We start from the raw sequence: 18,616 nt of genomic DNA, 5'->3' as shown, positions 1-18,616 counted from the left end.
AAATAAAAGTTTAGCAGTGTTAACCAAACCTTGGTATTTTTAATTTTGTGAGGACCTGCTGACATTCTTCTCCTATTCCTCGACATCAGTACAATCTATAATGTAGCTATTGACCAAGCTGCACTCTATAAATACACTCTAATAGAATATTAGTCTTTGATCCCCAGAGAGAGCAGACACGCCGGTCTCGCTCTGCTGTATTAATGGGACAGAGCTTTCAGGGGGAGGGACCTCCTCTGCCTCCCTTAAAAGACAGTAGACAAGATTGCAGCCAGCTCACTGAGACACACGGACGAAGAGGTGGCAGAGTGTGAGCGAGCGTCCGTCCGAATCCAAAAAAAAAAAAAAAAACACACTTGGGTTTAACAGTGTGAACGGGAGGCTGAGCCCAGAGGAGCACAGTGAAGGAGGAGGAGGGTGAGGAAGAGTCAAAGAGAGGAGACAGAGGAGAGGAGAGAGAGAGGGAGAGAGACATCCGAGCGTGGAACAGGTTCCTTCTGCAGCCCTCGCACTCAGTCTCAGCAGACATGCCTAACTTTGCCGGCACCTGGAAGATGAAGAAGAGTGAGAATTTTGATGAACTTCTCAAAGCCCTGGGTAAGCCCTCTTCTCTCCCATTCCCCCTTTTATAGTCAGAGCTATATCCCTGCATGAGGCTGACTATCCATCAAGTCCATGCAGAGAAAGGCTCCCCTTATTCTTTTTTGGAATGGCACGTCTGACTTCCAACAACATCATATTGTTGGGAAAGATCCTTGGGAACGGGAGGCAGAGATCGAGGAGATGCTGCCAAAGGGAAACCCCTCGCCCCTACAGGAGATAAGAAACAGTGGATGCTAAATTCCAGCCTAAACAGACGTGGTATTGTTACATGATGAGGAGGGGTGGGCGGGGGGGTTTATTCATGTTCAAGCATTTAAGTAGGGCATGCATTAGCAATGCCAGGGGAGGTCTCTGGAGCCCAGTGTTGTTCCCCTGTCTCCTGTCTTTTTCCAGTCTTTGTCACCCTTCTTAGCCTTAACTGATGGCTGTGATGGTTTAGATTTAGACCAGTTTAACTGGGTCACTCAATTGTGCGGCGGCGTTTCGTCACGCTGGGACCGCTGGAACAGGCAGGGCTCTGCAAAAGCCCCGGTGCCTTTAGAATAATGCAGAAATCTTCAGGGAGAAGTCCCACTGTGAGTACACAGAGGGAACTACTGACGACAAACTGTATTACAATCCCTACTGTTTAGGCAATAATACTCCAATTTAGGACAAAAATGCACTGGAGAAGTTTTGTGTTTAGTGAAGTTGAAACGATTTGTGCAACAGTGTATCACGTGAGTTCAACAGTTTTTTGCAGATATTAAATCCCAACAACAAAAGCGAGAATTTAGATATAGATTTTAATTTTCTGTCCAAAAGCTATTTAAACACATCAAGTGAGATGTCTCTGCAGCATCAAACTAGCCGACGAAAAAATCCATAGAGCATTGTTTCAACAATTTAAGTGATTAGATATGAAGCTTCTTGTAAAGCTTTGGGTTCAGAGCATGGAAATCAACTCACTGCCACAATGTTGGTTTTGGTTTTCAGCTGATTTGTTGACAGCATGAACAATGATAAATCCAGTGCTACCGAATTACCCGGGGAGTTTGAAAAAGCTCTCAACGTCCATCCAAAATCCAGTTTACTTTGGCAGCTCGTATAACTTTATTAAAATTAAAGTTCTGAAGTTGTTTTGGGCGATTTTGAAGAAACTCTGAAGAAACTCTCATCAAGATTTCATAGACGAAATCATTCGCTGAGGGCCTCATCGAGTCACGAACACATCAACCGCATCTGCCCGGTCGGATCACCATTTAGCTCTTACATAAGGGCCGGGTCAATGAGAGAGCTCTGACGGGAAACTAATGTGGATCCCAGTGCCGCACGGACGCCACATCCCATTAACATCCTTACGATCACATGTTGAGTGGAAGGTTCCCCTACAGTAGCAGGGGATCGTTACGTCCGGAGTGCAGATTGCAGAGCACCATGCAGCGTGAACAGAGCTGTAGGAAGGGATCAGGCCGTTCTCTAACTGAGAGCCGGCATGTGTGTCTGGATTCGATCAAAGAATTACACGGTGCACGGTTTAACCGACGAAACACAAAATACAAATTGATGTTACAGTTTAGGGGTCAGGAAGAGAAACTTTACATCAGTGCACGAAGAAAAAAAAAAACTTTATGAGGAACTACAGACTTCAGACCTTCTTGATATTTCAGGGTGGGGTCTTCGCTCCTCCACTTCACCCTTTTAAAACGTGCATTCCTGTTTGTAATATTAATTGCAGTCAAATGACCAGTTATACAAAATGCATCAAAATCTGAAATCAATGCAAGTTGGGTTTTTAGAAAATAACATCTTTTTAGTGGTTTGGCTGAACGGCTTGGCTCAGTGATGCTCATGCATATTTAATGCTATAAAAGCACATGGCGTGATCCCTCAGATGATGGGTGGGGTCGAGTGAGCTGTTGCATTATTATGTTTTTAATCCTGGGTGTCAACCAAGAAAGACCTCGTGATTTAGGGATAAAATTTGTCTCAAAATCAATTTTTTATTTTTATTTTTTTTAAGTCAACTTCGGGAATCTTAGTAAAGTTGTGAAATTTCCATGAATTCTCTCCTTTGGCCTATTGGTGTGAGAGGGCATTGAGAAATAAAACATCCAGGACGCTGGCAGGACAAAAAGCCAGATGGCCTTGCAGAACCAAACAAGTCATGCAAAAGACTTGTCACAAACCGCGGCGTTGACACGCGCAGGATCACCATTCTTGCAACCACAAGACAAAAGCGGTGAGCGAGCGCTGACCTGCCCTGACATCCTCGAGACTCAGTTTCTTTTCCTTCTAGACGGAGCTCAGTAATCCCTCACATGGACTCCAGTGCCAAAATTCCGCAAATCTCTCCCGGTTTTGAGAAATAGTTGAGGTTTTTGTCAGAGCCACAGAGCATTTATTGTGTTTTTACTCTGAAACAAATGCATTTCTGACATTCCTGGTTAAAATGTAAGTTAAAGTGGAGGCTCAAACACGCACACACGCACCAAAAAAAAAAAAAAGGGCAAATACAGGCAGCACGTCTCACTGTATTTAAGGTCTGAGCTGATAGAAGCTGGCACCAGGGCCTGGAGAGGACTGAAGGGTGCGGCCAAGTGCAGAATGGGAGATGGTTTGTCGTAAACATCAGCACCAGTCAAACTAATTTTTACATTTTTTTGCTTTATACATTTCCTGTCTCTCTTATCTGTGACATATGGATGTAGATTTAGTTTTGTCAGTTTTTCCTTGAATGCCTCAAATTTTCAGTATCAGTCTATTTTCTTCATTTTGTCTGTACCTATATTTTGTGATTCACTCAGCTAATATTAAAACTAATTTAAAAAAAACAACAACAGCAAAGTGCCAGACAGGCCATAGGCGACCATCAGTAATGTGTAGTTACTAACCTGTAACTAATCTCGTTAAATGGTGCCACTGACCCCGGTTTGCTCCCTTGTGCTGCTCACTCAGGAGTGAACGCCATGCTGAGGAAGGTGGCTGTGGCGGCGGCCTCCAACCCCCACGTGGAGATCCGTCAGGACGGCGAGCAGTTCTACATCAAAACGTCCACAAGTGTGCGCACCACCGAGATCAACTTCCACATCGGTGAGGAGTTCGATGAGGAGACGGTGGACGGACGAAAGTGCAAGGTAGAGCAACGCAGAAACCCTTTAATGTGGCCGTCTGAATGTCAGGCAGCAAAACGAGCAGAAAGGAAAGCTTTAACACTCACATGTGCTAGTTTTAGCTCTCAAACACCAAGTCATACAGAACATTTTGTTTTTAATTTAGACTTGTTACAATAGTTCCTGCAGCTTTGAGTGTCCACTTTTTTCCTCGTACCTCAAGTCTGTCAACAGGTTCTTAAATGTGTGAAATATGATAATAATCATCAAGTCTGAATCTTGGTTTGGTTGTAATGTAATGTAATGTAATGTAATGTAAGTGCAGAATATGCTATAAAAGTCTGCACTGCATTATTTCACAATAATACAACAGGTCTTTTCTTTTTTAAAATAATATTTTTTTATTTGAATGTGACTGCTGACAACAAATGAAGAGAGAACTGCTATAAGGTAGTGCTCTATCAAATTAACCTATGGTTACTGTACATATCTTAGATACATACATTTTAGTGGGAATGCTTAAATTACTGGATAAGTGAAATGAGTGGTTTGTTGAGGGTTGAGTGTTGGTGGTGGGGTGGTTATGCTTCACGTGTGGTAACGCCTTCAACAAACAGGTGTATTAGAGTGGCATTAAACTTTAAGTCAGTTCACGTTAATATCACACGGTTGGTGACAAAAACGCCCCGTCCCCATGCGCTCATAACTGCTAAAGTGTTGCCAGTGACTTCAATGTGAAATACCAGAGCAAAACAGAACCAAGGGAAAACCACCACAATTAAACTGGTTTATTACTGAGCCAAATGGCTCGTCTTTGTGTCCCAGTGATGTGAAGTAACACAAGTTGCTCCTTTCACACACTGACAAATGAGCAGCAGCATATCAGAGGGAAGGCCTCTCATTAGTCCACCAATGAAAACCTTTCAGCAGGGATCAGTGTTTTGGGGGGGTTATTGCTGGTGGATTTAACAAATATTATTTTAACAGTAACATTTCACTGTTCACTGTCTGTGCGCGTGTTAAACGTGAAGTGTGAGGACGAGCAAACGGACAATCAGAAACCAGTGCTGGTCGTCAGTTTGGTTGATGGCAAAGTCAAAAATCTTCCCCTGAATGGCACTTAAATCCAAACATTTAACTGAAGACTACATGCTATTGTTTCTGAAGGTTTAAATAAAAAATGAATGCCACCTTGCCGCCTCATCTATTGGTATCACACTCACGTCTGAGCAGACAGATTAAGGACAGCTGCAGTTCGGAAGGGTGAGGGTTTCTCTCTGATCCTCTAAAAGACCCCGGGGTGGATTCTCTCATCCTCATCCACAGTCAGAGCTCCTGCGCAGACACACACACACACACACACACACCTTTATTAGGTACACTAGTTAAAACAAATATAATCGTCCTGCAGTAAATCTGCAGTAAATGACTGTTATAAATCTTTAGTTTATGATGAAACAGCCTCAGACAGGTGGTGATTCAACAGGATTCTTATATTTACAGGATGTAGTTTGTGGTGTTTCTGTTATTTGGCCTCTGACTGAATGGGCTTGTTTTTCAGTCATTTGAATCAATTATAAGAAGATAAGATTTAGTGCTGGACTGTTATATTAGAATGGATTAATTGTCACTTGTCCTGATGAAAGTGTACAGACCACAAACCATTAAACACGGGAGATTTTGCTCAGTAGATAAACCCTGGAATAACAGCATGTTCTCCTCTCTTAATTGTAATAAACCGGTTTCTTAGAAACCAGAGACACCTCCTGATGTGATCGCAACAGACATTTACGTCATCTGTTTGATAAATATGCGCCCTGTAAAATTAGCTGAAGTGGATAAAGTGCACAGATTGCTGAGCCTGATAGCATCCGCCAGATCACTTTATGTGCAACACTTCATGGATAATGATGATAATTTATTGCAAGTAGAGGCGTTGAGCTTTTACCGTTAATTATATTCCATGCGTTAGTAACATGTTGCGTTTTGACATAAAAATACTTCAGGTGAATGTGAAATAAGGACAGAAGGGACACATTTAAGCATCTGCATTCTGCTTATGAAGGAGTCAGTGCTGTTCTGCTGAAAGGAGAAAAATGTAGAATGACATGCGGGGAAAAAAAAGAAGATCTAAATTCGATAAGTTAAACAAGACCTCATTCACCGTCTAGAGGCCGACATCTGTTTATCATCATCTGCTTTGCTGGACACACACGTATCATCGTGTCTGCAGGGGCACAGTGAATAAACACACTGTATACATTTTCTCAGCAAGTTACCGTCAGCGATCCGTCATCGCAATAAGCGACAAGATTAAACCCGAGCTTTATGTATTTATCATGAAGTCCCAGAGTCACCCACAGAAACAGTAACAACGTTTCCACCCACCGCTCAGTATTTTGTGGAAAATATATTCTGCATATTTGAAGTCTCAGTCGGTATCTAACAATAACTGTCATCCACAAGTGGACATCGTTTCCTTGGAGAGAATAAAGTTTGCCGTCTGGGAGATGCTATGCTGCCGTGTCTTCAGCCACCTGAGTGTGCAGCACGTTGCAGTGTAGTTACGTAACTGATGTAAGATGGGGAGATGATGACAGTAGAGCTCGTCAAGCTTCTCTATAGCGGCCGCATCAGTGTGGGGTTTTAGGCAGATCTTTGTCATAAGTTGAGGCCAGTATTAATATTAATCTACACCTCATTTTCAGAAACAGCGCCCATGCGTTGATTTATCAGTGCAGACCTGAAGTACTCTTTAAAGGAGCTTCATTTTACAGCACAGTATGAAGTGGTATGAAGAAGTAAAACAGTCTGTAATTATAGATTCTCTATAATAATCATAGAATAAGTCTTTTTTTTTTGGTATTGTCTCTGATTGTCAGAAGACACTATTATATTTAGGTGTTTTGAAGTGTTAGCAAGAGCTCGATCAGTTTTGGGAGTGATTGTCAGTGGTTTCCATCGTGTCATTTTAACTGATTATAACTGTAGAGGTGAATCGGTTCAGACTCACAGATTGAGCCTTTAACATCTGAGGACTTCAACAAAACTTAAAGAACAATGGAAAACCAGCCAAATGTTTTAGTTGCTGTTAGATTTAACATTAAATTCATTAAAAAGTGTCGAATTCAGAATTTATTCATTAAGTTAAATAATCATTAAGTTACTGCACCATTCATTATTACACTGGAACAATAGTGTAGCTTCTTCTACATGTCATTATACCTTTATACCTTCATACCTTTGTTTTTCGGCAGCTGTTATACTAGTCATCCATATATCTGGATGTCATAAGTTGCTGGTTCATGTTTAAGATGCTGACGTGTCTTCACTGCATCTCTCACTGCTCTGACCACGCAAACATCCATAATCAGAATCAGAAAATACTTTATTTATCCCCGAAGGGCAATTAGGTTTCTATCTTATTCCTACATTTCTCTCCCAGAAGACGAGACAGTCGTCTGCTTCTATTCCCAGACGTTTGAATGACAATTTACCATCCATGCTGTTCATGCCCGTGGAGAAGAAAAGGCTGCGCATGGAAAAAGAAAATGAATAATTGCACGTGTGGTCTAAATTAAGTGAACTTAATGCTGGAGGAACTGGAGGCAGAATATATACTTTCCTGAAACCGCAATGCCTCCTGGATGTCTGTACGACAGATAAAAGTTTGGTCAATATTACTAGAAAAAAAGTAAAATTGCACTTATAATATTTGTAAATGCTTGTAATCAGAGGTTACCGGCTAAAATATGAAACACCCATCTCTTGTGTTTACCTTTTGCTTTATGGTTTGAGCTACATGTTGCAGGCAGGGAGAGCAGCCATGACCTATTTCGGGTCCCAGCCAGACAGCGTGGCTCCTTCTGTCTGAGCCCCGCGGCATGCTGGGTACTGGCCAGGGCTGGATGGATCTCAGTGCGGCTTTTCTCCGCGTGAAGCCTCTGCGCTGGGAGACACGAGTCAAGTTGCCATCACACATCCTCACAACTGTCTTTTTGGGTTTGGGCATCAGCGTCACTGATGGTTGTGTTTATAATACAATAGACTTCCACATTAGGCTATTGGAGGAAATACTAAAAAAAAATATGAATATGCAGTTGAAGAGACATTCAGCTGTTTCAAACTGAGGGCGTTCGAACATGTTTGCATATTGTTAAAAGGTGAGTGTGAAGCTTTTAAACCTGTGATCCCCCCTGTGTCCTGGCTGATGAAGGAGTCTGAAGAGGCGCATGCCCATGCTGTTCATCCTTCCGAGCATTCACCAGCCCAGCGAATTAAATTAAAACAGCATTTCAGAAAGAGTGTCTTGAGTGTAGTTTTGGCGTGCAGCCAGTCCTTTTCTCAATTTGGATTAACTAATCGCGTGTTTCACTGCCGAGCACCAGCATGAAAGCTAAGACTTCCTAAAAGAAGATATAAGGGATGCAGCTAGAGAACAGCGGCAGAACAAAACATAGGAGGAAATCAAGAGCCAACATCATGATGAGGATGAGGAGGAGGTGATGGAAACTGATAATAAATATGGATTAGTCAGTGAAAGTATGCTACGATAATGACATCACACAAACCTGTTACAGAGAAACTTTTGAAAAATAAATTATCTTTGCAGTACGTGCCCTCAACCTTTAGTTTTTTTATTTTTTTTTTATTATTATCCATGACCCAATAACAAAAAATTTAATTTTCCCTAATGCAGTTGAACTGCCCTTGTGTTGAACTGCCAGTTGCTGTTGGATGAGTACAGCGTATTTTTTCAATGCTGCTAAGAGGTAAAGGAGAGTAGAGAATTTCAATCAGAACAGTGAACTCATGAGCCACTGAACCAAAACACAGAGCTGAAAGGCACAACATCTACAACTGATGAGTGCAGGTTAAGGAAGGCTATTGTTAGCTTAATGTAAACTTATTTGTTTCCAAGTCTTTTAAAATAAGACAATAAGACGTAATTTAGAATTTGTACACTAATGCGACTTTTTTGTTGTTGTTTGGTAAATTTCACTCTGTCAGGCCAATCGAAATGTTTGATCATGCTTTATGTGGTGATGGACTGAAGAGTAACGTAGTCATACAGATCATTTACATAGCCGTAGCCATAACCCTACCTCCCTTTCCAAGTAAATGGCTCTGATTGGTTGTAGGACTATCAGGTTGCGTACAGAGGTATTTTCAGTTAAAACAAGCCCCGTAATTAAATCCAAATTGCATGTTACTAAGCTCATATTCTATATTTAGCTATAACAAGCTGGATTTATGTCACAAGATAATATTGAGGCTGTAGTCGTCAGCAACAAGCTTATTGTCGTCTTGTGTGCAATCTTACGCACGACTGGAGCTGAACCTGCAGGAGGCAGCGCCCACTGACACTGGCACATGCACCGAAAGGACCATGAGGAGGAGGAGGAGGAGGAGGAGGGGTTGGCGTACTCTCAGGTGGAGCAGGTTGGCAGAAAAGGCCTAAGTGGGTTTTGGCCAAGTCTGGCTGCGCCCGTGGTTAAAGGGATTACACACTGATCTGTTCCTGGCGAAGAGCAAAGGGCTGATTAACACCGCCACAAGGTTAAAAAGCTCCAGCTAATCTGTGCGAGCGCGATCAGACGGCCTCAGCTCACTTCCAGGGGGAGAAAGTGATGAGGCGTATACTGACAGCGACGGAGAAGAAAGAGACACAGACAGCAGACTAGCTTTGATGGATGAAGGTGTTCAATACTGAGTGGAAAAAAGTGAATGTGGCAGCTGAGGCTGAACTTTGGTGAAAAATCAGTTTTGAGGGATAATACAGTGCTGCAACATTTTTATCTGAAAACAGCTATAGATTACAGCAAAGTCACTTCCAGGCAAAAATGCTAATAACAGCTGGTTGCCATAGAGACAGATGACTTTTAGTTCCGACGCTACACAGAGGCACGGGGTCCGGACATGGAGAGCACATGTCACAGATAACGGTCAACAAAAACTCTTGCATTGTGTATTTACAACTTTGATGAATGATGTCACTATGATCTGTATTTTTTTTGGAGAAGTTTGGTGCATAGATTTGATCAGATTAAGATGAGGATGTGTTTTCAGACCAGAGCGCTCGAGATTCAAGTGTGATTTCTCTTCTTTTGACAGTGCGTCATTTACCACAGAGAGGCAGGAACAGGCCCGCGGCAAACAACAGGCAAATATGCGGGTGCCTGGAAAGACCGATTCCTCTGTATTACTTCCATTATACAGTGAAGGCACCATATAATATTCATAGTCAGTATTTGTTTTCCTGTATTTGAGTTCAACGTTTAGAGTCAGATACAGGTTTAAAATGTGGTCTGGTAGTTAGCGGGTAAAGACCAAATCATCTGGACTTTACATCCTCAAGCTTATTCTGTACAGCACGTCTTTCAACAGACTTTTCAATTGAAAAATGTTTCTGGTGTGTATTTTCCACATGTTGATGATGATCAGGATCAGATACATGATTTTAACAAAGTTTAAGAATATTTAGCGCAGATAAAGTTGCTTAGATATCTTAAATAAGCCCATGAATACATTTGTCCCTAAACTCGCCATTGCTTTCCTTTCAAGACCTAAACCCATCGACCCATTAGCACATATTGCATGTTCTGGGCTTATTGTTTGTGTGGGCTTGCGGTGATGGACAAAGTAACTTTAAAGAACGAACAATTAAGAGCCATTAATGTTACGTTCTGAGTTGTGAGATGGAAATGCAGGGCACAGAGAGAGGCAGAACCAGGAAAAAAAAACAATATATATATATATATATATATATATATATATGTATATATATACACACTCAAACTCAAGGGCTGATGGAAAACGACGACAAAAGACACAAAGCAAGACAGTAAAACTCCAACAAGAAAACTATGACAACATAAAGCTTCTGAAAACACAAGAAAAAAAAAAGAAAAAGGACAAACAAGACGTCCTTTCTGATGAGTTTTGGGGCTTTCCATTTGTGTTCAGACGTATTTTTGTCTCTGTATCAGTTGAGACACGCCCCATTATATGATCCCAGTGAAGTGTTACCAGACTCCTATTAGAGCAATAACTGAGTCTGGCTACGGCCGGCTAATGGTGAAATAGAAAGAGATGCAGGCTGTGGTTCAGAGCTGGCCTCTCCTGAATCATACTGATTGAATAGTCGACAGTTTTTTTCATTCCAGCCGACCAGGTCACAAACTCTGGCCGTATGCTGGCTCTGCTCTGTACATAGTAGTGAAACCTTGATGGATCATCATTCTTAATTTCTGACTATTTAAAAATTAAATCCTGGTTGATAGGGAATTCTATTAGATAATGGTAGTGTTATAAACACTACCGGCGGTAAACACACCCTCCAACACAGTAAAAATGCCCTGAGGAACTTATAATTCCCCAATAAGCACTTAGTGAATTTTCACTGCAGGCAATTTGACATTCACATCACGGAAAAGAATTAATGGAAGTAATAATATAAGTGACTCAGAGGACGAGCATGGACTGCAGCCATCATCAATACACACTGCTAGTGTATGTCAAAATATCTGTTTTGAGCAAAAGAAAAAGAAATGGCACTAATTTCAAATGAAGTGCATTTAGTTGTCATACTACCAATAAATTAATCTCTGTTACTCTCTTGTGTGGCACATCAACTGACCATGCAGTTATTACAGGTGTGATTGATCATAAATGTGAAAAGCGTTTTTGGTAATAAAAGATCATTAAAGAGTGAATTAAACTTTTTCTCTATTTCCCCTTCAATATGTACAAATATCTGTTGTGATTGCTGTGGAATAACAGAAACTACTAGACCAGGGGTCAGCAACCTTCAGCCCTCAAAGAGCCATTTGGACCCGTTTCCCACAGAAAAGAAAACACTGGGAGCCACAAAACCCCCTTCACATCTAAAATGAAGAAAACACTGCATATATTGTTTTTACTTCTATGCTAGGCTTATATATAAAAAACTATAGTGTGTTGCATTTATGAAATGAAAGAAATGCTACAGAAAAAAACTAAATTGTATTTACGTGAATTGTATTAATATCTGGCCATGGATTTATCCATGTTTGACTTACCTGCATTCAGTAAATAGTGGGCTGGACCTGCCAGCGGGTGTCGCCCATCTTCATTTGTGACGTATATTTTGAGCGACAAAAAATTAAACACATTTTATTTTAATGTTACAAGATCACCATAAATTCAAATTAAGAATTATATTTAAAAAAGTAACAAACTAAAATAAAATACATTTGAATCAAATACTGGATAGCAAGGAGTGTATGCGCTGCAATGCACTGTGAGAGTTAATTGTTTTTGGTTGATGTTACACATTGACTGTATATAGATGTTACAACCATGAGTATGAGCAGTGTGGCATTCAGTGTCATTCAGTTGTTGCGTAGCTCTTGCTCGTTCACTGTTGAGTGAAAAGTTGCTGCTATTCTGAGGCAGTTAGCGTGAAAAGGTGAACGACTTTGATCAGCGTCCTTGCTCCGAGTCCGCACCGCTTGACACAGACAGCCGCAGGCTACCGACCCCTGTACTAGAAGATGCTTCTCTTTAATGGAACCCAAGACATGAGTGAAATGTCCACCTAGAACTGTAACATCTGATTCAGTCAGTTTACTGAAAAAGAGCCACAGCTTCACAGTCTAAAGCTACTGGTAACTGAGATGAGCAAACACAGACATTAGAGAGATAACGTGATCAAACTGTGGGAAGATGTGAGCCAAAAAGTAGAGAGTGTTATTTCAGGCCCTGGAAGAGATGTTGTGAAATCCAACATAAAAACTTTAAACCAAGCAGGAAATTAGATGTTCTCCTACTCTTCCGCGCACTGTTTGCGTCTGATAAGCCAAACGTGAGCCAAAGGCCGTGTTCACGTAAGTAAGAAGCTAATGAAAAAGATAACAGTCAAACAAATGCTGTGGAAACAGGATGAATTAGTCTTGGTCTTGAATGTGTGTGTGTGTGTGTGCGTGTGTGTCTGTGTGTATGTGTGTGTGTGTGTGTGTGTACATACCCTGTGGATAAAAAAGTGTGAGAATTTGTCGGTGGCTGAGAAAAATCCATCCGTGTCAGAGGCAGAGACTGATGCTAGGGCTAAAATAAAGCCGTAGCTAATTGACTCTCAGGGCTCTGGCTTTATTAGAAAAAAAAATTTCAGAGGGGAAGCTGTAGAAAAGCCCTGCTGTTCAGCTTGGCATAGACCTCGGACGGCGGCCTGCAGGGACCCACGGTGGCTTACCTTTGATATGGTGATTAAGATGTGCTGCTGAGAAACTGAGGCTGCTGCTTCACCCACAACTGAACAGTGGTGTGTGTTAATAAAAAACAGTACAAACGATCAAACAGACAGTGTGCAAGCAACACCGCAGCTATATTATAATATTGAGGAAACCAACAATGGGTTTCATGGTGAGGCTGCCCAGCTTTAATTTAGTTGGATGTTAATATTGAGTTGGATGAAACTGTGACAGCTTTGATGAGGGTTTGGCGCATGATCTCTGGCTTAAGAGGCTATGTTGAAAATGAAAATACAGCTGGATGCTTTGAGATCAGACAAATTCCAGCAGTGTGGGAAACATAATCAGAGTCAGGCAGCAACATGGAGAGAGAGAATGTGAAGAAAGGACTTAGATGGACACGAGCCATTCATGTCTATTAAATACAGAGAGCGATTTGTGCCCCTTCCAACGGACACGTTGAGACCTAATTTCTGTAAAGATATGAATGGTAGTAAATGGTAAAAAACAGATCATTTTTAGTTTCAGTGTCTCTAGATTGTTTGTGATCAAGTAACTTCGTGACCTTTGGATTTGTAGTGCACCTAAATATGTATTTACATGAATGAATGAACTGTATTTCCAAAATGTCTAATTATCCCTATAAATATGAAGGATTGTTTGCATAGCAAGCAGACTGGAAAGATGGGAACACAACTAGCCAGACTGTATTTGAGGAGAATATACCTACAGCACCTCCAACACCCAGTTTATTTTTAAACTTTAGTGTGGATTAAAGAAATTAGATATAATGCCTTTACCAGTAGACACAATTTAACCAGTCCGTTTCCCATATTTACACCAGCACAAATCACCACCACTTCATGTTTACCTGACATACATGATTTCTTTCTTCCCATCTCAGCGAGCGTAGTTTTCAAAATGTCAACCGAACGGCTTTTGTGATCCGTGGACAGTTGAGGTAATGAAATACGAGGGCAGTTAATGGACTCTGAGTCGACCATAATGATAGATCCACTCCATTAGCAGGAATTAGCACCACAGGGTGACCATGGTCCTGAACTTTTATGAATTCTTAACCCTCTGAGGGGCCATTTAAGTCAGTCCCTTCAAGAGAAATTAGACAAAGTCTGACTAATCCCGTTGAGGTAATTTTATTTATCACGGAGATGGAGATTCTGTCTGATCACAGTGCAAAGATGATTTAGTGTTTTTTTTCTACTGAATCCATTATAGAATGAGATTTCTGACATATGACATTATTTGTTTTTTGCTCTTTACATTTAAAGTTAGGTTGCACTGTACTGAATAATTACACTACTCCAAAACCATGCACATTAATGTCACTCTTCTGGACAGGTGATCTGCAGGGATCTGCACCATGCCACCCACTATGTGTCAAACACAACAATTCTAAAAAGTAGTAACTTCGTATGATTGTTTTGACTTGTAGCAAATATGCTTTGAGAAGTGGTGTCAGATCTCAAAACAGTTGTAACTGAGTGTGTTGTTAAAGCAAACCAATCATCACCTTACAGTGTTACGTGAGGGCATGTCTTGCAGATCCTCGTGTTTTCTGACCTTCCCGCCCTGTTGTCCCTCCTCCTGCAGAGCCTCGCCACCTGGGAGACTGAGAACAAGATTCACTGTCAGCAGACCCTGGTGAATGGCGACGGCCCCAAAACCTACTGGACCCGAGAGCTGAACGGAGATGAGCTCACACTGGTGAGTGCACAGCCATGACTCATCTTCTCACTCAAAGCATCTTAGCAGATATAGCAACGTTCTCCGAGAGCTCCGAAGCAGCCTGGTGAATTCTAATATCTGGCCCGGCTGAATGAACAAAGACAAGGAAGACAAAAAAAAAAAAAAAAAGGATTTAAGAAAGCGTCTAGAGATCTGATCGGTAGCTCATCTGTATGATTTGCCTGTTTCAAGGCTTGTTCTCATGGAGACCCAGAAGACGTTAGATGCATGAAGATGGAGCAGTTAGTCGCCTCGGTTTGAGAAATAGTTAATGAAACAAGGCAGGGAGTGTATAAAGTCACCCTGGAGATTCATCCATAAAGGAAATGAGAGAGGCTGTTGCTCAAGTAACAGAGCTTTCATCCACCCCATGGAGAGATGTGAGAGGGGAACAAGAGGAGCTGCTACACTGATGCTGCAGTAATTTCTCCATTATTTAACCAGATTAATATGGGCAGGAGTCACTGGGTCTAAAGCCGCTCTAACCGTATGCAGGGGAGAAGTCTAAGGCCAACGTAAATGACAAACAGTTCTCAGGGACTCAGCGGCTTCCTCCTCCCAGCCTTCAACACTCCCACGCTCAGCTTTATAGTTCATAGAGATTTTATATGATGATTGTCCAAAAGGCATGAGTCACTAACAACAATATAAAAGGTTTAAATGCTGAAAATGGCATTACAGGATGTTTGAGAGCGAAGAGGGCAGCTTCAGTCAAACCTTCACTTATACGGTTTGTCTCTCGAAGCCCCTTGTTGTTAGGGCCGACCAGCTGTGAGGGCAGAGCGTATAAATCGTCCTCTGGTGTTTAGGCGATAAAAGCAGAATGTGTTGCAGCGCCTGACCCTCTGGTGACACCGTAGGCCCCGCTGCCCTGGAGGAGCTGAAGCGTTCATGCACTGATGGGGATCGATCTGGCTGAGCTGCGACAGCAGCGACAGTTGCCGGGTTTCTGAGTTTCTCGGCTTTTCTCACCTCAGTCCCCTCTTCATCCCGTCCCACAGCCACAGCACACCCTCCGCAGAGTCTCAGTTCTGAATACTTTATTCATAGTCATCCTAGTCTGTGACTCTGGGCGCGCGACGAGCAGCTGTTACCATGGAAACATTAACCAGTAAATCTTGGCCATGCTTCACCTGAGACACCTTTTGATGCCACAGCAGCTTGACTGTGTCCTTTTGTGCGTCACCTTTTTTAAAACCATCATGAACTATACAAATACAAATTGACATTCATTAAATTTTAGTCATGTGATGCTATAAAATCAACTCGTTCAAAGTAAATGGTCTCTCTCTAAGTATGTATAGCGCCTTCCTACTTTTTGGTACTCAGAGCACTTTATAGACACACACATCTACCCATTAATTCACACAGACACACACACAAAGACACTGACGAGCACTGGGAGCTACTCACTGTCTCAGGGACACTTGAGCATGTGATCTATGTGCCAGGGATCAAACCATTGACCCTCTAGTTTGTGGACGACACACTCGACCCTGTGTGGCTTAATGCTGTCTGTATCACTTTCAAAGTAAGAGTTATCGAGTTATATACCGTACTGGCCAATCAATCTATTTTATACGTGTATGTGTAAATATGAAATCTAATATTTTCTTGTCTTCAGTTATATTCAGTTTGGTGCTAAACCAACAGCTCTTGAACATCACAGCACAAAACATTAACAGATAAAAAAAAACATATTTTCAAATTACTCAGCATGTGATGCTGATTAAATAAATACAGTATCACTAAAATCTTGGAAGACTTTCAGCATCTCCAGATGTCCCAGACAACCTCTTTTCTCACTGACACATGAATCTGGAAACACCAAGTCCAACATTGTCTGAATCTGAATTATATCTGTTTGCAAAAAAAAAAAAAAAAAGCCTCAGACGCGGAGACGACCCAACAGGCGCGGAGCTTTAGCTCAAAGCTCAAAGCAGGGCCAGCGATCATAAAGCGATGGTCTGATTGTGTGTGGCAGTTCACACTGTAAGTGGGACACATTTCCATATGATTTGCATGATCCGTTTAATTGGTTTAGTCTGAAAATACTTTAAGGGAAAAGTTGTGTGATTTTTTTTTTTCTCGAGCTGCATCACCCTGAAATAAAATCAAAAAGGAAGACATCAGAAGACTGGGCTCGGGCCTGTGCATAAATCCGTCACTGAAAAGTTTCCTTGGGTTTCATCATGATTATTCTGTGGGATGACCTAGATTGTGATGTTGTGGCACATACATCAGTGTTTGAGGGTTTTGATGTTTGATGTTGGGTTGTGGTCTGGTCACATTAAATATGTGAAAGTATTTCATGCACACAGTATTTCATAAACATCAGTGACTAAATCAGCAGTGTCAGAGCTGTGTGGGCAGAGTTTAAGATTCACATTCTCTTTGCAGGCCCGCTGTGTATGTGGAAGTAAAACACTTTACACTGTGAATGCTAAAACGGCTAATCACCATCATGTGGTTGAAACTGTCTTTTTGTTTACTCCAGACTTTCGGGGCCGATGACGTTGTGTGCACGCGGATTTATGTGCGGGAGTGAAACCTTTCAACCTTCATCGGGACGAGGCGGGAATCCAGCTGGGCCGCCGCTCGTCTGAACCCAACAACATTCTGCCACGCTAACGCATTTGCAAAGTGTCACGTGTAATCTCTCTGCATCTATCTGCGTAGTCTCCAGAAACCACATATATAGCACTGTGTCTGTAACCTGGTTCTTTCTAGTGAGTATTGTGTCTGCAGTTCAGTAGCTTGATATCTCAGTGTCTATGTCTGCAACCCTGGTGTCAGCTGTTTACACAGCACTTAGTCATTGTTTGCATCAATCAAGTGTTCATGTTTGACGAGAGGAAAAAATAAAAAACTGAAACCATGCCATCTCAGCCCGTTTCTTCATTAAATTCATTTATACATAGGATGCACTATAGACTGTCACTCTATAGCACCCCTAGTGGTTGAAAGCTCCACAGAGCATCTTTAAATGAAAACCAAATATTTCCAGAAGTTTCTTTGTTTATCTTAAAAGCAGAGCAAATCATCACGTGATGTTTGCAGGCCCGTGGTTTCATCAGTATTAGAGTAACTGGACTAGATTAATATGGCTCCTCGACTGAGGAAGCATGGCGTTGAAGAACTTTATCATATAACACCTGGTTGTTGTCACAAGTACAGGAATATCACATCTGTACACATCCATCAGTGGTATCAGTGGCACATGTTGACCACACCGAGTTTCAAAATTAAATTGCCTCTTGCAAAGATCCTCAGGTTGAATACTCTACATCCCATCATGCTTTAGTCCCCAATTCGGTTCCATTATTTATTACATGCTCTACTTTTTTTTGCAAACCTTCCAGAGAAGAACAGACTGTGTTTGCATGAGCATCTTCATCAACTGAGTCAACTTGAGACAGACGACACAAGTTCTTTCATTCTATGCAACAGGTTTGAAATTATGTGGAGACACTTCTTTTGCAAAATGTATTTTGGAATTCAGTCAAAAGTTAAATGAGAACATTTCTCATTATGTAGAGGCAGTGTTGTTGGTCTGTGGTCTATCTGCACTCTTGTGCTTCAGTCTTTTCACAAAAGCCATCACTTTCAGAGACAAAGAGCTCCTTAAATACAAATACAATGAAAAGGAGCAATATTGTAGCTTTTTTGTTGTTGTTGTTCTTGGGGTTCTTGGCATCATCCAGTACCTAGCTCACAATCAGGAGTGCAGGCTAAATGTCTTGTTTGAACCTGAGGTCTAAGTGAAAGGTTGGATGGAGCACAGGCATCAATCAGTTTGAGGACATTATGAGGTCATTATTTCACTTTAAACGCAATTTTATAGACTACAGTACAGGGAAGATGATCTCTTTCATTCCCATCTTTTTTACAGCTGACACGAATATGAATCATACGGTGGACATTTTGTAAAAATGAGGAACATGA

General features: G+C 41.5%; 1 protein-coding gene across 1 annotated transcript; it reads left to right on the top strand.

The window, feature by feature from the left end:
* The first annotated feature begins 295 nt into the window (after window positions 1-295).
* On the top strand, window positions 296-17,549 carry crabp1a (cellular retinoic acid binding protein 1a). Its single transcript, XM_047595267.1, has 4 exons — window positions 296-597; window positions 3,541-3,719; window positions 14,537-14,650; window positions 17,169-17,549. The coding sequence occupies exons 1-4, from the start codon at window positions 528-530 to the stop codon at window positions 17,217-17,219; spliced, it is 414 nt and encodes a 137-aa protein (XP_047451223.1). The 5' UTR covers window positions 296-527; the 3' UTR covers window positions 17,220-17,549.
* Window positions 17,550-18,616: the final 1,067 nt, after the last annotated feature.

The sequence above is a fragment of the Mugil cephalus genome, chromosome 10 (assembly GCF_022458985.1).
Source record: "Mugil cephalus isolate CIBA_MC_2020 chromosome 10, CIBA_Mcephalus_1.1, whole genome shotgun sequence".
NCBI classification, from domain to species: Eukaryota; Metazoa; Chordata; class Actinopteri; order Mugiliformes; family Mugilidae; genus Mugil; species Mugil cephalus.
The sequence above is the reverse complement of the archived record's forward strand: the minus strand, read 5'-3'. Positions and strand labels throughout refer to the sequence as shown.